Below are 21,337 nucleotides of genomic sequence, written 5' to 3'. Positions count from 1 at the left end.
GACCCCGCATTTGTTTTTCAGATACATTGATTTAATAAGGTCATAGACTTTGCCCCCTATTCCACACTGAAGAAGTTTATAATAGAGCCCTTCGTGCCATATAGAGTCAACGGCTTTCTTGAAGTCGATGAAACAGGCGAATATTTTCCCATTTTTTGTTTGGTGTATATGTTTTTCAATGAGGGTGTGAAGGGTATAGATATGGTCGGCGGTGCGGTGTTTTGGAAGAAAGCCTATTTGGTTTTTTCTGAGGATATTATGTTTGTTAAGAAAATCAAGTAATCTACTATTTAGAATACTGCAGAATAACTTCCCTAGACAACTGTTGACACAGATGCCGCGGTAGTTATTTGGGTATGATTTGTTTCCACTTTTATATATGGGGGAGATTAGTCCTTGGCACCAGATATCGGGAAAACAGCCTGAACGTAATATGATGTTGAATAATTTGAGTACCGCACCCTGCATCTCCATATTGCTGAACTTGAGCATTTCATTTTTGATGTTGTCTGGGCCACAGGCTTTCTTTAGGTGGAGAGATTTTGTTTTTGTGGCCAGTTCTTTCCATGTGATTGGGGAGTCTAGAGGGTTTTGGTTGTCTTTAATTGTTGCTTCTAATGTGTGGAGTTTTTCTGTGACCTGATGTTGACTTGGGTTTGTTTCGTTTATTGGGATGTCTTTGTAGAGGTTTTCAAAATGTGTTCTCCAGATGTCGCCATCTTGGATTGGTAATGCTTGCAATTGTGTTGTACTCAGGTTATTCCACATTTCCCAGAATTGTTTTGGATTGGTGGAGTTTTCAATTTCTTCGAGTATTTTGTGGGTATAGTTTTGTGTTTTGTTCCTAATGGTGTGTTTATATCTTTTGAGGGTTTCATTGTATCTAGGACGTAGGTCCGGATTGTTTGGTTGGCGATGCTTTTGGTTTGATATTTTTCTCAGGTCTTTTCTGGCATTTTTGCATTCGTGGTCAAACCATTTCTTATTTTTATTTTGTCTTTTGTGACGCTTCCTCTTCTGTTTCACAAGGTCGGCTTTTACAGCTGCCTCATGGAAGATCATATTTATATCCTCTATGGCCATGTTTACACCATCTCTGGTGATCTCGTATGGGTTTTCTTTAAATTTTGATATTTTACTTGTGAGATCAGGTGACTTTAGTGCTGTGATGAATTTTTCTCCACTGTCTGGGGCCCATCTGTATGTCTGGTTTATTTTATGGAGCTTACTGGGTTCTTTTTTTGTGTCTGTAGTTTGGGCAGAAGGTTTAAGGTACATATTTATTTGGTTATGGTCTGAGAGGGGGGATTGCTGCCTGACAGTGAATGAGTTGATATCGCAGGGGTCCAGGTCAGTGATTGTATAGTCCACCACACTAGACCCAAGAGTTGAGGAGTATGTGAGTCTCCCTAGGGAGTCCCCTCTCTCTGTCTCTCTGTCTGTCTGTCTCTCTCTGTCTCTCTCTCTCTCTCTCTCTCTCTCTCTCTGTGTCTCTCTCTCTGTGTCTCTCTCTCTGTGTCTCTCTCTCTGTGTCTCTCTCTCTGTGTCTCTCTCTCTGTGTCTCTCTCTCTGTGTCTCTCTCTCTGTGTCTCTCTCTCTGTGTCTCTCTCTCTGTGTCTCTCTCTCTGTGTCTCTCTCTCTGTGTCTCTCTCTCTCCGTGTCTCTCTCTCTGTGTCTCTCTCTCTGTGTCTCTCTCTCTGTGTCTCTCTCTGTGTGTCTCTCTCTGTGTGTCTCTCTCTGTGTGTCTCTCTCTGTGTGTCTCTCTCTGTGTGTCTCTCTCTGTGTGTCTCTCTCTGTGTGTCTCTCTCTGTGTGTCTCTCTCTGTGTGTCTCTCTCTGTGTGTCTCTCTCTGTGTGTCTCTCTCTGTGTGTCTCTCTCTGTGTGTCTCTCTCTGTGTGTCTCTCTCTGTGTGTCTCTCTCTGTGTGTCTCTCTCTGTGTGTCTCTCTCTGTGTGTCTCTCTCTGTGTGTCTCTCTCTGTGTGTCTCTCTCTGTGTGTCTCTCTCTCTGTGTGTGTCTCTCTCTGTGTGTGTCTCTCTCTGTGTGTGTCTCTCTCTGTGTGTGTCTCTCTCTGTGTGTGTCTCTCTCTGTGTGTGTCTCTCTCTGTGTGTGTCTCTCTCTGTCTCTCTCTCTCTGTGTGTCTCTCTCTCTCTGTGTCTCTCTCTCTGTGTGTCTCTCTCTCTGTGTGTCTCTCTCTCTGTGTGTCTCTCTCTCTGTGTGTCTCTCTCTCTGTGTGTCTCTCTCTCTGTGTGTCTCTCTCTCTGTGTCTCTCTCTCTCTCTCTGTGTCTCTCTCTCTCTCTCTGTGTCTCTCTCTCTCTCTCTGTGTCTCTCTCTCTCTCTCTGTGTCTCTCTCTCTCTCTCTGTGTCTCTCTCTCTCTCTCTGTGTCTCTCTCTCTCTCTCTCTCTGTGTCTCTCCAATTCCAATTCCAATTCCAATTAAAATGCTTTATTGGCATGAAAGTTTACAGAGAACCATATTGCCAAAGCTTACATAGCAAAAAGGTACAGTTTTCCAACATTCTGTAGGTGTCAATCGATTTGACATTTGTTGGGTACATACAATATTACTTTTAAACAATATTAATTTTAAACAGTCTTTGTACTTCATTTGGTACGTTCAATATTAATTTTAAACAGTCTTAATTTTAAACAGTCCTCAGGTTGTGACATGTTGTTACATATTTGGCCCCAAGGTATGGTCTGTCTCCTTCTCCTAGGACTAATCTCAATTTTGACAGATCATCCAATTCCTTGAAATCTGGGGTTGTTTGGCTTAGCTTGTTGAATAATATGTTTCTTGATGTGTTGAATTTTTCGCATTTTAGGAGGAAATGCATTTCTGTTTCAACCTCGCCAGCCAGACATTGATCGCATATTCTATTCTCTCTAGGCTGCCAGGATTTCTTGTATCTGCCTTTTTCAATTTCCAGTTGGTGGTCGCTTAGTCTGTACCTGGTGAGGGTCTGTCTCTGTTTTGTGTCTCTGATGGTCGTGAGGTAGTCTGCCAGTTTATATTCTCTTTTTAGGGCCCGGTAACATTCTAATCTGCTTTGGCTTTCGGTTATTTTGTTCCAATGTTCCAGGTAGGTTTCTTTGCATTTTTTAATGATTTGGTTCACTCGGATTGGTGTTTGGACGGCTGTGTTGGTCTGGGGCTGGTCAGGGTCCGGCTGAGTACTTAGTTTCAGTAGCAGCTGACTCAGGGGACTTTTTTCTGGGTTTAGCTCTTGGGTCTGAAAGGCTTTGAAATGAAGGGTGTCTGGGGAGCTAGATTTGAGGTGATTTAGGAAGTTTAGTGCTCGTTTTTGGATGTTTATTATCAGTGGGTATCTGCCTAGTTCTGCTCTGCATGCATTTGTTGGCGTTTTTCTTTGGGTGCGAAGGATGCTTCGGCAGAATTCTGCATGTAGGGCTTCTATTGTGTGTTTTTCCCATTTAGTGTAGCTTTGGTGATTTAGCGGGCCCCATACTTCACTACCGTACAGTGCAATGGGCAGGATTATGCTGTCAAATATTTTGAGCCAGATTTTGATTGGGATTTGGATGTTGTAGAATTTTCTTTTTATTGCATATAGGGCTCTTCGGGCTTTTTCTTTTAGTGCATTCACTGCTATGCTGAAGCTCCCTGATGCTGTAATAGTTAGACCAAGGTAGGTGTAGCTCATAGTGTGTCCTATGGTGGTATCACTGAGGGTAAACTGGTATTTGTTTTCCTGACATCTGGGTCTTTTCTGAAAAATCATGATGTTGGTTTTCTTTAGATTTACTGTTAGAGCCCAATTTTGGCAGTATTTGTCGAGTAGGTCTAGTTGTTGCTGTAATCCCTGTTCTGTGGGAGACAGCAGAACCAGGTCGTCCGCATAGAACAGGGACTTCACTTCTCCATCCAGGAGACGGAGACCTGGTGACTCGCTTTGCTCCAGCATGTCTGCTAATTCATTTATGTATATGTTGAACAGGGTCGGGCTCAAATTGCAGCCCTGCCGGACGCCTCTTCTCTGGGTGAAGAAATCGGTGCGTTTGTCTCTCTCTCTGTGTGTCTCTCTCTCTCTCTCCTTTATATCTGTTCACTTGTGCCTCTCTTGTCCTTTACTTCATTTTTCTTTCCTTTTGGGTGGGACTTCCAGACAGCATGGTGGAAAAAGGAGCTGTGAAAGGCTGCATTTCTGGTGGGGGCTGTGGGGAAAATGCTGGCGCTGCCCTTTGCACTCCCTTCCTACCCCATCCCTCACTTGTATTTCCTATCTTGTTCCCTCTCTCACTCCCCTCTACCTTCCTTACCACTACTTCACTCCACTGTTAGCCTTACTAACTCTCAACACTTTTTTCCCCCCTCCTATATTTTTTCCCTTTGAACTACCTATTCAACCCCAAATCTTTCCCCCTCACTTCATTGTCACTCACCTCACTCTTAACCCTCCATGTACTTCCCCGACTTCCATTCGTTCCCCCCAAAGAGGGCTGGGGGCCCTCAACCAGCTTCTTCCACCCTCCCCTCCCCTCCCCTTTCTATCCATTTCCCTCCGATTTTGCTTGCTTTCAAATTTCGATGTCTCAATTGCTCGCTCTCATTTTCTGTTCTTCCCCCTCTTATTTCCCCCCGCCCCTTTTTTTCTTCCTTCCCCCAGGTGCTCCGACTGCACAATCCAAATTTAGCTGATCACAGCTCTGAGAAAAAGCATCTAGTCCAAGCGCAGGCTTTTGGGAGAGTCTGAGGACTTCAAAAAAAAAACTTTAACAAAGGCATGAAAAGACACACAGGACAATTCATTGGATAAATTTAATCCAACTATTTTTGGATACTGGAAATTTCACTTTGATGGGGAGGAACCAGACAATGAGATGTTTTGTAGATAAAAGATAATACTGCATAAGGTGTGGGTGTCACAAGAAGCAATGAGTCATGAGAGTAACATTGGGAGTCCGATTAGAGTGTCACCTAATAACATTACAGGGGATTGTAATAGTTAAGTGGATCTTTTTACATGGGAAGTCCCACAGGAGGTGATTACCTTGTGGTTTCAATGAAGCACAAGACCTACATAAGAATTTTGGTCATATTATCACTTGTGCAATGAAATGGACCTTGAGGAAAATTGTGTAGTCTAGGTATTTTTAGAATGTATTATTTTGGTCTGCATGAATTTTTATTCCAGCAACAACAACTTTTATTTATATAGCACCTTTAATGTAGTAAAACGCCCCAAGGCGCTTCACAGGGGTATTAGAAGAGAAAAATTTGACACCGAGCCACGTAAGGAGAAGTTAGGACAGGTGCCCAAAAGCTTGGTCAGAGGTAGGTTTAAAGGAGGTGAGAGGGGCAGACTGGTTTAGGCAGGGAATTCCCGAGCTTGGGGCCTAGGCAACAGAAGGCACGGCCACCAATGGTTGAGCGATTATAATCCGGGATGCTTGAGGGCAGAATTAAAAGAGCGCAGATATCTCGGCAGGGTCGAAGAGGCTGGAGGAGATTACAGGGATCGGGGGGGTGGGGGTGCTGGAGGAGATTAGAGATAGGGAGGGGTGAGGCCATGGAGGGATTTGAAAACTAGGATGCGAATTTTGAAATCGAGACGTTGCTTAACCAGGAGCCAGCAGGTACTGGAATCTGTATTGCTGTATTATGAAAAGCTATTTTTCAACCTTTTTTACAAAATGATTGTGTTCTTGTTTAGAAGCATAAAATTTACTGAAAAAAAACAACTTTTCTTTTGTACATAGAATGACAACACAGTAGCAGGGTGCTATGTATTAATAGGAACATTCTAGTCCGAGAAGTGTTGATGGCAAATGTTGTCATTCTCTTTCCATACTCTGGTGTGTTTTAGCATAGTGAGTCAGAGCTGGGTAGTCAGCTGATGACATGTAGGAGCGTGGAATTTACAGGCGCCAGTGTCTCAGCCAGAACACAGCCATCGTCCTAGGTTGCAAAGTATTATTGTGGCCTGCTGTAGTCTTGGAAGTAGAGGGAAAACAATAAAAGGAAATGGGGAAATAAATAAACTTTTGGTGGGGGGGAATCCCCAGGATTATATTCTAGTACTTGGTTTTTGTATATTTTATTTGTATGAATGCTGATGGGAGAAATATGAATTGTTTTTATTGCATAAATTTGATGATTTCCTGTCCTCTTGAGTTAGTTGCTGTATACAACTAGTGGCCTCATTTCCTGTTGTATCTTTTCTGATTTAATAAGGTTAAACTTGCATTTTTGACTTGTGTGATACTTGTATGTTTTTTAAAAATGTATCTGGTACTTTGTAGTCAATTCTTCTGCATAATGAGATTCTTACCTGGGCTGGAACTTGACAATCTTCATACTTTGAAAAGTGTTGCTAACTCTACCTCACTAATTAACTAAATCTCGCGCATTGAGATTCCACGTGACAGCTCTGCTGTAGTAGCATGACTTGCCCTAATGGGTAACATGCAAACTGTTTTTGGATGCTCAGTGTCTTCTATGACCCCAAGTTGTGCTTCACACACCATATCCAATCCATCATCAAGACTGCTTCTGTTCTGCAACATCGTCCACCTCCGCTCTTACCTCACACTGACTACTGCTAAACCCTTATCCAGGCTTTTATTACCTCCAGCGCCTTCAACACTCTTGCCCTCTTCACTGGCCTCCTGAGCACCACCCTACATAACCTCCAACTTGTCCAATACTGCCGTCTGCACCCTGTCTTTCACCATCTCTCGCAGGCCCATCGCTCCTCTGCTCACCAACCTTTGTTGGCTCCCTGATTTCCTATCACGGGGAATTCAAAGTTCCCGTTCTCATTGAGAAATCACTCTAAGGCCTTGCTCTACCTACTTCTGCAACCTCCTCCCATGCTTTGTCCCAGCCTGTGCCCAATAGTCTTCTGATTCCAGCCTGCTTTCCTGTACTCTCCCATTAGTGGCAGAGCCTGCAGATGCCTCCGCCCTAATTTCTGGAACTCTGCCTCTAAACCCTACCCACCTTACACCCTTTCCTCCACATTTCGAAGTCTTTTCAAAACCGTTGCTTCAACTGTGCTTTAGGTCACCTCTTGTATTACTGCTTAGCTTCTGCTTCTGTTCTGCAAAGTATTTGGGATACTTTTTATGTTAAAGGCACTAACATGCATGCAAGTAGTTGTTTTCAATTTGATCCCTGATTTTATTTTTTACAATCTGTTATGCTATTTGTTCAATGGCACATGTAAAATAATTCTTTACTAATTTTTAAATTATTCCCTGCTTTTTGAAATATTTTTGTCAGTAATTTGTTTGCTTGGAATATTGTCAAACTTTTCTCTGAATATTATTCTGAGTCAGAGTTTGAGAAAGACTGTAAACTGCTACAATGTAGATTGGTGCAGTGGAAATCCCATGCTAGCGAGTCAAGAAATACAGGAAAAATATAATGTACAGAATTCTCAATTCATTGTGCTTGCGGCACACAATTTGCCTGCTCCAGACAATGACATTGTGAATTCTCCAGCCTTCCCTCCCAGAGCCCTTTGAGTTTCAATTAATTCCCTTCAAAATTTAGAAAACCTTGTTTTAGGTTAGTGGTTTTCAAACTTTTTATTTGTTTTATTTTTCTCTGTTTATCAGATGTTTAATTGTTCAGGTTTTTCACCTGATAAACGGGCCACCCAGCAATCCCTCTTGTCCATTTACAGGGCTCCACCTACCATTTGCAGCCACCCTATTTTGGGCTGGGGCCTACCTGAATCCTGCTCACCCTGTTTTCCTTGGTGAAAAAGTGGCTGGTCTGAAGCCTACCACCTTGAGCCTTATGACCCATGACCCCTTGGGCCTTGCACCCTGACATCAGAACCTACAATCCCTGAATCCCATCCTTGTGTCACGCCCCTCTATCCCTATGCCTCTTACTTACCTTCACCCATTCTTTTCCCTGTGATCCCTTTCCTTCCAGTGACCATTTTTCATGGTTGCTAAACCACCAATGAATTTTGAAAGCCTATGAATGCTTACAGGCATTTAAACTCATTTGTATTATACAAATATATAGTATTAATTGCTTACATACCTGAGCAAGCTAAAAGCCCCTTTAGCTGAAATATATTGGAGGCTTTTAGTTTTTTATAAACTTACCTTTACAATCAGCAAATGCATAATTGCCTGTATACGGTGACTGGGAAACCCATTCCTCAATACTCCACCTACCTTCTACACATAGTTATGTCGGCCCCAGTCAGGAACTCATCCAGCTCCCCTTTTGAATGCTTGCAGTGAATCTGCGCTTGCCGGCAACTTCCTCCACACGCCGGCAACTTCCTCCACACGTCGACAACTTCCTCCACACGTCGACAACTTCCTCCACATGTCAACAACTCTGAAAAGAAATGAAGACATTTCACCTACTTCTATGCTTACGGAAATTATACTCCTGTCCACTGGTCCTCCTTGCCTATCTAATTCAAATAGCCTATCCACATGGACCAAATCTAATCTTATTATTTTAACAACCTTGTTCAAATCTCCTTGGAAAAACCAACTTTCTAGGTCTATCATGGTAACTATGGGTCTTTATAAACTAAATATCAATCTAGTGGCCTTCCTCTGAACCTCTTCCAAGGCTTCTACATCACCAACTATGTGAGTGGACCAAAAACTGAGCACAGTACTCTAAATGAGGCCCAATTAAGGTCTTGTACAAAGATGGTATCTTTTTGTTGTGTATTTAATCATTCTGACAATACATCCTTTTGCAATAACCTCGCAGCCCTGCAGAGATTCATGTACTAAAACAACTAGTCTTTCTCTCACTTATTGCCTTAAGCTTGCAACCCTTGATGGTGTCTACATGCTTGGCATTGGCGCTACCTAAATGCCTAATACTTTGTTTATCTATATTAAATGATGTTTGCCAGATGCAGGCCTATTTCCCCCATTACATCTAGATTGGCCTGTAATCTGTTATTTGCTGATTCCTGCTGCTCTTATGAATTTTGGATTCAGTGCTGGCTGGTCTCCTATTCATTTGTTAATTCACTGTTGTCTACTTGGCTATGCTGGATTGTTCATCAGTGTCTTTTTCTCAGTGAATCATGATGCACGAGGTTTGTGTTGCTTGAGTGGGTTCAGATTTCCTCTTGCGTTTGTATGATGTAAAAAAAAAAAACCATTCTATTCTAAATTTAAGTTCTCTGGTTTATTCCGTTATTTTTAATCATGTTATAGTAATGGTTTCTGTGGTCCACTGATTTAGGGTATTCTGTCATCACATCCTTTGGAAACATCAAGATAAAACGCTTTAATACTACAGCTCTTACTTCCTGTGGCATTGCACATGGAAGTCAACATTCTAATAAATCAAATGATGGCCTTGCAGATCCTCTGGGTACTGGGAAGTTTCTTTATTTATTTGTAACAAGTCTAAACCCAGCTTCCTTAGTCTTTCCCTCAATTCTGAAACCTGCTATACACTTTTTTATACCCTTCTCAATGATATCCTTACTTTGTTATGGTGACACAGTACACCACGTGGGGCAAATCAGTGCTTAAACCTGCTTTCACCTTTCTTGATTTGTATGCTATTCCTCTGTTACTGCAACACACCTTGTTTGTTTTCACTGAAGACATATACTGGGCTAATGGTTTCAACAGCTTGTTTTTTACAAAACACCCAGATTCCTTTCCTGGTGAGTAGGGCACTTGTGTGCATGCTTTTTAGTCTGGTTACTTGCTCCCAAAATAATTATTTTATATTTAGCTTAAGGTTGCATTCTCTGTTGGACCACTTTCCTAAAAAGCTATTACTCCTCTTGAGTTCAGATGTATTGTTCCTTATTTGTTTTCCTAAATGTAATTATTTTCCTATTATAACCCTTAACCAAGTGACTTGCGTCTCTATATTTAAACACCTTGTATATGTAGAATCGCACTTCAAAGGATCCTGTGTCAAAAATTGTCTCCAGGGCACAAAGTCATGATTGCCTCAACTATTCCATAGTCTAAATGCAAAGTATAATAATTGGGAACACTGCACTGACTAAATGCACAAATGCATAAAATAGCAAATACCACAAAACTGACTATTACAAGTTTCAGGTCTTTAAATATTCTTTGTCACTCCAGTAAGTGTTCCAAGTGTCTTGTGTTCAGTAGTGTACCTGTACTGTCCAATACCTAATCATGTGATGGTGTAACGATGGGACCCACGAGTGATCTGAACCAGGTATTGTGTCTTTCCCGCATGCACTTCTCTCATTTTTCGAAGGTGGGACTGAGAAACGCTTGGCGCGCCTTCTCTCCGTTCAGGGAATTCACAAGTAAATCTGTCAATACAATCAGCTAGCTCCTCCCCTCTTGGGGTTTGGGTATAAAGAGAGAATCTCAATGAACGGGAGCTGTCCTGGGGTTGAACAGTTGACCTTCATTGCATCAGAATTAGATTAAGCTATGACATTCCCCAAACTAGCTCATTTGGTTTCAATACGCTTCATCAGTGCCTGCTGATTTTAAAAAAAAAAAAAAAAAAAAAAAAAATCCTGTGGGCATTCACTTTGGCTTAAAATGCAGCATTTAAACATAATCCCAAACCCTTACTGTAAAGAAAAAAAATCCCAAAGTGTGGCACTGATGAATCAAACAAGTCAATGTTCTTTGTTGTTTTCTCACCAGTCCTTTTGATTGTAGGTCATTGTACCACTTATTAAAATGGTGATGCTCTTTACTTTTTATGTATAAGTAATTTGCAACCATGTACTGTGAACAAGCACAGAAGTGCTGTTTTAATGTCTGTGAATTTGTCAGTGTGATTTGAATATGGATAAGCAAGTGTTTCTTTTGTATAATATCTTTGTTTCTTATTTCATTTGTTATTGAAGCATATTTTGTTAATGTCTTAATATCTCTGATTTTAACATCTCTGATTTTAACAGGAAGAAGGCAGGGGTCAAGGCTATACAGATGGCTCTTACAAAGGAAAACAGCTCTTTGGGTGTGATGATGATTGTGGCGTTTTTGTTCCTTTTGACAAACTGGAGCTTGTGGAAGAGGAAGATGACACTGAACTTGAATCTGACTGTGCTGAAATGTTTCAATTCAGTGAGAAATCTGCCATAGAGATTAACTCGCGGGTGTCTGCGTATATTGAAAATGAACTAGTGTTTGGAACAGTCGTATTCTGTGGTCTACTGCCAGGAAAAGAAAACTATGGCTATTTTTTAGGTGTTGACATGGTGAGAAGATTTCTTTTTAAGTGTTTTCTGCTTTTATTTGTCTGATGGGGAACATCTTTTGCTGCCATATTTGCAACCAATTGTAACCTGTCTGAGGGTGAGCATAAAGCTAATTTGTGTCTTAGGAAATGTTGAGCCAAGGTTAACACTACTCACTGCTTTATGTACAAGTATTCAAATATCAATAAATGTTGACCAAAGCAATAATTTATTTAAAATTTCCAATCTTTACAGTTTCTTTTTCCCCCTATTTTGAAAGATGCTAATAGGGACAGTCTCATGGTTCTAATTTTCTGAAGTCTCTATCTAAAAACACTAGTTTGGATGGGAAGTAAGGGGGGGAAAAAGAAACTGTAAAGACTGGAAATTTTAAATAAATTATTGCTTTGGTCAACATTCAATGGTAGCATTTTTGCCTGAGTCAGAAGATTGTGGATTGAAGCCTCAGTCCAGATACTTGAACACTATTTATGCTGACACTTTAGTGCAGTACTGAGAGGGATGCTGCACGTTTGGAGGTGCCGTCTTTTGGATGAAATGTTAAACGGTCTTCCCAGGATCTTGGCTGGGAAGATAAATCTGAAGGAATGTTCTATAGGAAAGTGGGGTGGGGAAGGAGAGAGCATCCACCATAACATTACATTGTCTGTTTTGTAGATGAGAAGTGGAGTGTATTATTTGTCTTTTCTTCCTTCCCCTCCCATTTTTTTGCTAAAACCTTGCAAATTCTTGTTTTAAGGCAAGTAATTATAATGGCCCATGATTGGTTTAAACTAATTGATCATGCTGACTGTTACTGAGAAGCAGATGTGCTGTTAAAATTTGTCTGATCACCAATGGTTAAATGTGCTGCATGATCGAATACCAATTCTTGCAGACCGGGAAGGTCCTAGGTTCCTGCTTTGAGCAGATCTCGCTAGTGTCATTGTGGGGCAATGCAATTGGCGTCTGTGTCCTGTGAACAATGAAGGGGAAAAAATAGCCAGGATTCCTGCTCCTGATTGTTGTCTAGTGGACCCTTGCTAGAAGGTTTGCATCTGTAGACATCACCTAAAGGATAGGGTCAGTCTTTTTTGTGATGCCCTTCACCGTTCAGGTTGAATAGCCTGCCAGTGTTGTGTAAGCTCATACATGGGCACTTGGTTGAGGTGCTAGAGGGCTGTTGGCACCAATGAATCGTACTGCAGAATAAACCTTCAGAAGGGAAGAGAATGTCTCAGTTTGGTAACTACGTATTCAAGCTTCTGCAGAGAAGATGTGCAAATTAAAGAATGCACTCCTGTAACGTCCCCTTTTTAAAAAGAAAAAAAATCTAAGCACGCACTAAAGTTCTCCTTTTATAGTTTTCTTCCCACTTTGATCCCCTAGGTAAATGGGCTAGCATCATGCACTCTTCTAATATGCTTTTAACTTGCCTCCCCACCCTCAGAGGTATGCAAGTGACCCAGGGTGTATAGCATGCTTTGTATTTCTCCACCCCCCCCCCCCCTCCCCCCCGAAAAAAAATGGGGCTGTATTTAGTCCCTGCACTGCATCTTTCCCATATTGTAGGCGAGATTGGAAATTTGCAGTTGGGAATCTTGGGTGTAAACCCAAGCCCTGTTATCTTGTGAAAAAACTAGTTGATGGCATCCACTTTCACATTTCTCTTGGCAGCTCAGTTTAGATGTAAATTAAGTTGCAATTATGAAATTTTAAGTTTTAAGATGTTTTGTGTAACTCTTTAACTGCAACACTTGGTTAGCTGACTAATATTTTTGTGATAATTCAATTGCGAGGTCATTCATTTGAACATTAGCTTTCCAAACTGCCTACTAGTAAAAGTTTTAATTATTAGATCACAAGATAATTACAAAAATCATTCAGCCCATCTTAATTCATCCATCCAGAAAGATCTTAAAAGTTCCACCATTGTGGCATCTAACTGTTTCTTAAATGATTCTAGGGTTTTTGCCTCCAATACTCTATCTGGGAAATATATTGCACGTGTTACAATTATACGGTTCTCTGTTTGAAGAATTTCCTGATCCTAAAATTACCGTTTACTAGTTTGAACCTGTGTTCCCTTGTTCTACTACTGCAATTTAACGTAATAGTCCAGGTTTACTTTTTCCAATACTTTACAATCTTGTACCTCCTATAAGATCAACTCACATGCCTCCTTTCTAAACTGAAAAGCCCAAGTCTCTCCAGTGTTTCCTGATCACTCGGACCTGTGACTCCAGGGACAAGCCTTGTGACTGTACTGTCTCCAGTGCTTGAATGGTTTCTTGGTGACCAGAACTAGATGCAGTATTCAGGTATGGTCTGACCAGTGCACTATAAGGTTTGATCACTACCTCCTCTGACTTATATTCTACTGTTTTAGTTGTGTAGTTTAACATTCTATTGGTGCTACCACTACATTGGTTGGACATGTTTACCAACGAGTCTACTAAGACTCCTAGGTCTCTTTTGACTTCCTCCTTTGCTATTTCAGCACCTTTCATAGTGTGTCACCCATTTTTCCTTCCTATGCATTTTACACGTCTGCATTAAATTTTATCTGCCATTGCTCTGCTTACTTAAATACTTTGTCCAACTCATTCTCCAATTTCTGAGCTGCCTCTTCCAATTCCATGCCCCTCCCAGTTTGGTGTCATCAGCAAATTTGACCACTTTGCATAGAGTTCCTGAATCTGTCATTTATGTAAATTGAAAACCATACTGGATCCAATACTGAGCCATGGGACACCCAGCCAGTGATTCTCTTATTTCCCCCCCCCCCCACCTCGCCACTACCACCATTTGAGTGGTGGGGGGCGAATGAACTGCTGTAGCGAAGAGTTGAGACAACTGTGAAGCAAAGATTAGTGGAGTAAACAAAGCCCAAAATAGTCCAGGTAAAGGAGGAAAGAAACACTTAAAAGCCTTGGCTGAAAAATAACTGCATATCTAGGTCCTATTAATCATTAAAAATTTGCATTCTGGGACACTGCTTTCATCCCTTGAGCAGTACAGTAATGCTACTTAATATAATGCAAATGTTAACTTAAAAATATTAAAACTTCTGTTTTCAGGACAACGTCTTGGGTGATTGGGACGGCACATGGGAAGGAAAAGTACTGTACAATACTTTGCAAGAAGATGTCTCCCTTCTGTGGATAGAAGATGTGATGCTAGGTATATACCTTCTGTACTTTTGAAAAGTTATGAAAATTATTTCTCCAATGGAATATTTTCCTGCATTTAATTTGCATTCAGCGTTTTTAATTAATGCGGTATGTAGAGAAGTTTGACCAAGTCACAAATGAGTTTTAGTTACCTCACAGAGATATGTTGTATATACTCATTAATACTGTAAAGAGAAAACTTGCATTTATATACACACTTCCTATGCTTGCTCTTTTTTCTCTCTTTTTATCCCATCTTTTCCAACTTTTTTTCCTCAAATTCGGAACTTTTACTTGCCTGCTGTTTTCTTTTTTGATCATTTTGCAGATGGGAGCAGTTTTTATTTTTAAAATAGATGTAGATTTTGTGAAAATTATTTGGCTGGATAATTGTCTTTTAAAGCCAATTGAAATTAGAGCATGTATGCAGGTTTGACATGGTTGCATTGTGAACTAGATAGTAATCATAACTATTTAACTAAAATTGTTAATTTAGGGTGCGCAACTTTGTTTTTGTACTTAATTAAAAAATATCCTTATTGGTAGATGGGGATTCAAATTAGGTGAAGCTTATGCCTGAGGGTGGCTGGACACGAGAAGAACTGCAGAGAGGATCTCTACAGTTCAGTCCATCTTGGGAACCAGACTACAGTAGTTCTAAATGCTACAAGATCGTCCCATTGCACTATTCAGTCCAGCAGCTCCAACAACTGTTACTTTTTGCTGCACTTTTCCAGGAAGATTAGCTTGAAATAACAAGGTGACTGAGTACAATGTATAGGTGATGTAGAGTGTTGGCGAATCTTAGCATAAAAATTCAAAAGGAAAAAGCTTTAGGAATAGCTTTGAGAATATTGCATTTTTTTGTTGGAAGAAGTCTTTCCCTTGACATGCTGGGTAAGTCCTTGGCTTCTAATCTCAATTTTGTTGCTAAATAAAAATGATACATTATACCAATTTGAATATTTTAATTTTACTTTGAATATTGGACAGGTGCACATATTTGAGGACATTAGTAAATAACTGTGTTTCCATACAATTGGTTCACACCTTGAGTTATGGTTGCTTGTAGATATCATTGTTGAAAATTACTGTTGCTGGAGCATTAGTACAGGAAACTTTCATTTAACCGGAGGTTAAATGTCCAGAAAGCTCTATCTACCGGCAAAATTCAGGAGCCGTTTCCTATAAGTTTTTTTAACTTCTTGTTGCTCTTTTTTTCCAGTCAGGCTTTGCAAGGTCTAGCTGCAGCTGTTGCTTGGCTACAGAGACGCTTTTAAGCTGCGGCCGACTGCTTTGAAGCTATTGCTAAGCAACAGGGTTTGTTGATTCACACGGAGCACGAAAGCTCCATATGTTTTAACATTAGCGCTGGTTTCTACAGCAGTTTTGATGGTACGGCACCAGCTCGGTCCCGTCAGGGCCGGATACCAGAAAGTTTCCTGTATATGTTGTGATGTTCTTTGTGATGTCACAGAGCTCCATCCTTTTAACCCTGCATGTAAGTCAGTGCAATATTTAAAACCAGTCTGTTCAGTGGATGATACAAATTGATATCTGAAGACAGAGGGTCCTCCATGTATGTATTGTCAAATTTTAGCTAAAAATTTTCCCCAATGAGAGAGATTGAAAAAAATGGTCATTTACTTAAACAGGAAAGAAATCATAAAAATAGAATGTTAAGGTCGGTGCCCTTTTAAAGCATTCTGTCAGTGAGTGATTGAGATTAAGGGGTGATGCAATTGAGGTGTTTAAGATGATTTAAAGGGTTTGTTAGGGGAGATGGAGAAGAACTATTTCCTCTGGTGGAAGAGACCAGAACAAGGGGACGTAACCTCTCATTCTCTCCCATTTTCTCGGCCCCCGTGTCCCGGCCCCCGTGTCGCGCCCCCCCCGGCCCCCGTGTCGCGCCCCCCCCGGCCCCCGTGTCGCGCCCCCCCCGGCCCCCGTGTCGCGCCCCCCCGGCCCCCGTGTCGCGCCCCCCCGGCCCCCGTGTCGCGCCCCCCCCGGCCTCCGTGTCGCGCCCCCCCCGGCCCCCGTGTCGCGCCCCCCCCGGCCCCTGTGTCGCGCCCCCCCCGGCCCCCGTGTCGCGCCCCCCCCGGCCCCCGTGTCGCGCCCCCCCCCCCGGCCCCCGTGTCGCGCCCCCCCCCCCCCGTGTCGCGCCCCCCCCCCCCCGGCCCCCGTGTCGCGCCCCCCCCCCCGGCCCCCGTGTCGCGCCCCCCCCCCCGGCCCCCGTGTGCCTCCTCCTCCCCTCTTCCCCCCCCCTCCCCCCCCTCCCCCCCCCCCGCGCCTCCTTCCCCTCCCCCCCCCCCCCCCCCCCCCCGCGCGCCTCCTTCCCCTCCCCCCCCCCCCCCCCCCCCGCGCGCCTCCTTCCTCTCCCCCCCCCCCGCGCGCCTCCTTCCTCTCCCCCCCCCCCCCCCCCCCGCGCGCCTCCTTCCTCTCCCCCCCGCCTCCTTCCCCCCCCCCCGCGCCTCCTTCCCCCCCCCCCATCCCCCCCCCCGCGCCTCCTTCCCCCCCCCCCGCGCCTCCTTCCCCCCCCCCCCCCCGCGCCTCCTTCCCCCCCCCCCCCCCCCCGCGCCTCCTTCCCCCCCCCGCCCTCCCCCCCGCGCCTCCTTCCCCCCCCCCCGCGCCTCCTTCCCCCCCCCCCCGCGCCTCCTTCCCCCCCCCCCGCGCCTCCTTCCCCCCCCCCCGCGCCTCCTTCCCCCCCCCCCCCGCGCCTCCTTCCCCCCCCCGCCTCCTTCCCCCCCCCCGCGCCTCCTTCCCCCCCCCCGCGCCTCCTTCCCCCCCCCGCGCCTCCTTCCCCCCCCCGCGCCTCCTTCCCCCCCCCGCGCCTCCTTCCCCCCCCCCGCGCCTCCTTCCCCCCCCCCGCGCCTCCTTCCCCCCCCCGCCTCCTTCCCCCCCCCGCGCCTCCTTCCCCCCCCCCGCGCCTCCTTCCCCCCCCCGCGCCTCCTTCCCCCCCCCCGCGCCTCCTTCCCCCCCCCGCGCCTCCTTCCCCCCCCCGCGCCTCCTTCCCCCCCCCGCGCCTCCTTCCCCCCCCCGCGCCTCCTTCCCCCCCCCGCGCCTCCTTCCCCCCCCGCGCCTCCTTCCCCCCCCGCGCCTCCTTCCCCCCCCCGCGCCTCCTTCCCCCCCCCGCGCCTCCTTCCCCCCCCCGCGCCTCCTTCCCCCCCCCGCGCCTCCTTCCCCCCCCCGCGCCTCCTTCCCCCCCCCCCGCGCCTCCTTCCCCCCCCCGCGCCTCCTTCCCCCCCCCGCGCCTCCTTCCCCCCCCCGCGCCTCCTTCCCCCCCCCGCGCCTCCTTCCCCCCCCCCGCGCCTCCTTCCCCCCCCCCGCGCCTCCTTCCCCCCCCCCCGCGCCTCCTTCCCCCCCCCGCGCCTCCTTCCCCCCCCCGCGCCTCCTTCCCCCCCCCGCGCCTCCTTCCCCCCCCCGCGCCTCCTTCCCCCCCCCCGCGCCTCCTTCCCCCCCCCGCGCCTCCTTCCCCCCCCCCCGCGCCTCCTTCCCCCCCCCCGCGCCTCCTTCCCCCCCCCGCGCCTCCTTCCCCCCCCCCGCGCCTCCTTCCCCCCCCCCGCGCCTCCTTCCCCCCCCCGCGCCTCCTTCCCCCCCCCCGCGCCTCCTTCCCCCCCCCCGCGCCTCCTTCCCCCCCCCCGCGCCTCCTTCCCCCCCCGCCTCCCCCCCCCGCGCCTCCTTCCCCCCCCCCGCGCCTCCTTCCCCCCCGCCCCCCCGCGCCTCCTTCCCCCCCCCCGCGCCTCCTTCCCCCCCCCCCGCGCCTCCTTCCCCCCCCCCGCGCCTCCTTCCCCCCCCCGCGCCTCCTTCCCCCCCCCCGCGCCTCCTTCCCCCCCCCCCGCGCCTCCTTCCCCCCCCCCCGCGCCTCCTTCCCCCCCCCCGCGCCTCCTTCCCCCCCCCCGCGCCTCCTTCCCCCCCCCCGCGCCTCCTTCCCCCCCCCCGCGCCTCCTTCCCCCCCCCGCGCCTCCTTCCCCCCCCCCCCGCGCCTCCTTCCCCCCCCCCGCGCCTCCTTCCCCCCCCCCGCGCCTCCTTCCCCCCCCCCGCGCCTCCTTCCCCCCCCCGCGCCTCCTTCCCCCCCCCGCGCCTCCTTCCCCCCCCCGCGCCTCCTTCCCCCCCCCCGCGCCTCCTTCCCCCCCCCCGCGCCTCCTTCCCCCCCCCCGCGCCTCCTTCCCCCCCCCCGCGCCTCCTTCCCCCCCCCGCGCCTCCTTCCCCCCCCCCGCGCCTCCTTCCCCCCCCCGCGCCTCCTTCCCCCCCCCGCGCCTCCTTCCCCCCCCCCCGCGCCTCCTTCCCCCCCGCCTCCTCCCCCGCGCCTCCTTCCCCCCCCCCCCCCCGCGCCTCCTTCCCCCCCCCGCGCCTCCTTCCCCCCCCCGCGCCTCCTTCCCCCCCCCGCGCCTCCTTCCCCCCCCCGCGCCTCCTTCCCCCCCCGCGCCTCCTTCCCCCCCCGCGCCTCCTTCCCCCCCCGCGCCTCCTTCCCCCCCCGCGCCTCCTTCCCCCCCCGCGCCTCCTTCCCCCCCCGCGCCTCCTTCCCCCCCGCGCCTCCTTCCCCCCCGCGCCTCCTTCCCCCCCCGCGCCTCCTTCCCCCCCCGCGCCTCCTTCCCCCCCGCGCCTCCTTCCCCCCCGCGCCTCCTTCCCCCCCGCGCCTCCTTCCCCCCCGCGCCTCCTTCCCCCCCGCGCCTCCTTCCCCCCCGCGCCTCCTTCCCCCCCGCGCCTCCTTCCCCCCCGCGCCTCCTTCCCCCCCGCGCCTCCTTCCCCCCCGCGCCTCCTTCCCCCCCGCGCCTCCTTCCCCCCCGCGCCTCCTTCCCCCCCGCGCCTCCTTCCCCCCGCGCCTCCTTCCCCCCCCGCGCCTCCTTCCCCCCCGCGCCTCCTTCCCCCCCCGCGCCTCCTTCCCCCCCCGCGCCTCCTTCCCCCCCCGCGCCTCCTTCCCCCCCGCGCCTCCTTCCCCCCCCGCGCCTCCTTCCCCCCCCCGCGCCTCCTTCCCCCCCCGCGCCTCCTTCCCCCCCGCGCCTCCTTCCCCCCCCGCGCCTCCTTCCCCCCCCGCGCCTCCTTCCCCCCCCCGCGCCTCCTTCCCCCCCGCGCCTCCTTCCCCCCCCGCGCCTCCTTCCCCCCCGCGCCTCCTTCCCCCCCCGCGCCTCCTTCCCCCCCCGCGCCTCCTTCCCCCCCCGCGCCTCCTTCCCCCCCCGCGCCTCCTTCCCCCCCGCGCCTCCTTCCCCCCGCGCCTCCTTCCCCCCCGCGCCTCCTTCCCCCCCCCGCGCCTCCTTCCCCCCCCGCGCCTCCTTCCCCCCCCGCGCCTCCTTCCCCCCCCGCGCCTCCTTCCCCCCCCGCGCCTCCTTCCCCCCCCGCGCCTCCTTCCCCCCCCGCGCCTCCTTCCCCCCCCGCGCCTCCTTCCCCCCCCGCGCCTCCTTCCCCCCCGCGCCTCCTTCCCCCCCCGCGCCTCCTTCCCCCCCCGCGCCTCCTTCCCCCCCCGCGCCTCCTTCCCCCCCCGCGCCTCCTTCCCCCCCCGCGCCTCCTTCCCCCCCCGCGCCTCCTTCCCCCCCGCGCCTCCTTCCCCCCCCGCGCCTCCTTCCCCCCCCGCGCCTCCTTCCCCCCCCGCGCCTCCTTCCCCCCCCGCGCCTCCTTCCCCCCCCGCGCCTCCTTCCCCCCCCGCGCCTCCTTCCCCCCCCGCGCCTCCTTCCCCCCCCGCGCCTCCTTCCCCCCCCGCGCCTCCTTCCCCCCCCGCGCCTCCTTCCCCCCCCGCGCCTCCTTCCCCCCCCGCGCCTCCTTCCCCCCCCGCGCCTCCTTCCCCCCCCGCGCCTCCTTCCCCCCCCGCGCCTCCTTCCCCCCCCGCGCCTCCTTCCCCCCCCGCGCCTCCTTCCCCCCCCGCGCCTCCTTCCCCCCCCGCGCCTCCTTCCCCCCCCGCGCCTCCTTCCCCCCCCGCGCCTCCTTCCCCCCCCGCGCCTCCTTCCCCCCCCGCGCCTCCTTCCCCCCCCGCGCCTCCTTCCCCCCCCGCGCCTCCTTCCCCCCCCGCGCCTCCTTCCCCCCCCGCGCCTCCTTCCCCCCCCGCGCCTCCTTCCCCCCCCGCGCCTCCTTCCCCCCCCGCGCCTCCTTCCCCCCCCGCGCCTCCTTCCCCCCCCGCGCCTCCTTCCCCCCCCGCGCCTCCTTCCCCCCCCGCGCCTCCTTCCCCCCCCGCGCCTCCTTCCCCCCCGCGCCTCCTTCCCCCCCCGCGCCTCCTTCCCCCCCCGCGCCTCCTTCCCCCCCCGCGCCTCCTTCCCCCCCCGCGCCTCCTTCCCCCCCCGCGCCTCCTTCCCCCCCCGCGCCTCCTTCCCCCCCCCGCGCCTCCTTCCCCCCCCCGCGCCTCCTTCCCCCCCCGCGCCTCCTTCCCCCCCCCGCGCCTCCTTCCCCCCCCCGCGCCTCCTTCCCCCCCCGCGCCTCCTTCCCCCCCCGCGCCTCCTTCCCCCCCCGCGCCTCCTTCCCCCCCCGCGCCTCCTTCCCCCCCCGCGCCTCCTTCCCCCCCCGCGCCTCCTTCCCCCCCCCGCGCCTCCTTCCCCCCCCGCGCCTCCTTCCCCCCCCCGCGCCTCCTTCCCCCCCCGCGCCTCCTTCCCCCCCCGCGCCTCCTTCCCCCCCCGCGCCTCCTTCCCCCCCCGCGCCTCCTTCCCCCCCCCCCCCCCCCCCCCCCCGCGCCTCCTTTCCCTCCCCCCTCCCGGGTGCTGTGGACAAAATCTGTTTATATTAGAGATGAATCATGGAAGTTGCAGTTTCCCCAGATCCTATAGAACAATGTTCAGAATGCACTGACATCACATTTCATATGACAGCCAGCCAGAAAATAACTGGGGTGCAAACAGTAGAAAGAAACATCAGATATAAGTTTTTCCCCCAGCGATTGATACAATTTCAAACGTTGAATAAAAATGTGGAACTATTGGGATTGTTTGGGATTAGTTTTTTTGCGATGCAACAGGAGCAGTGTACCTGATCATGCTGTGCCTGTTGGGGGAGCGAGCTCCGAGTTTTGTGTCATGGCCTGGGCACC

General features: G+C 50.6%; 1 protein-coding gene across 4 annotated transcripts in view; it reads left to right on the top strand.

Annotated features, from left to right (window-relative positions):
- cyld (cylindromatosis (turban tumor syndrome)) overlaps positions 1-21,337 on the top strand; it is a 61,682-nt gene that overhangs the window by 9,016 nt on the left and 31,329 nt on the right. For 3 of the 4 annotated variants that reach the window (XM_085991448.1, XM_085991447.1, XM_085991449.1), the window contains exons 3-4: positions 10,880-11,179; positions 14,239-14,341. In XM_085991448.1, the coding sequence (XP_085847574.1) occupies positions 10,880-11,179; positions 14,239-14,341 (403 nt within the window). Of the gene's footprint in view, positions 1-2,889; positions 2,955-10,879; positions 11,180-14,238; positions 14,342-21,337 lie in introns of those variants that run through there. The other variant, XM_085991450.1, reaches the window with a different exon arrangement.

Source organism: Somniosus microcephalus, chromosome 6 (assembly GCF_052327205.1).
Source record: "Somniosus microcephalus isolate GS21.2 chromosome 6, FLI_Smic_1.0, whole genome shotgun sequence".
Lineage (NCBI taxonomy): Eukaryota > Metazoa > Chordata > Chondrichthyes > Squaliformes > Somniosidae > Somniosus > Somniosus microcephalus.
Note: the sequence above shows the minus strand (reverse complement) of the source record. Positions and strands in the feature narration are given on the sequence as shown.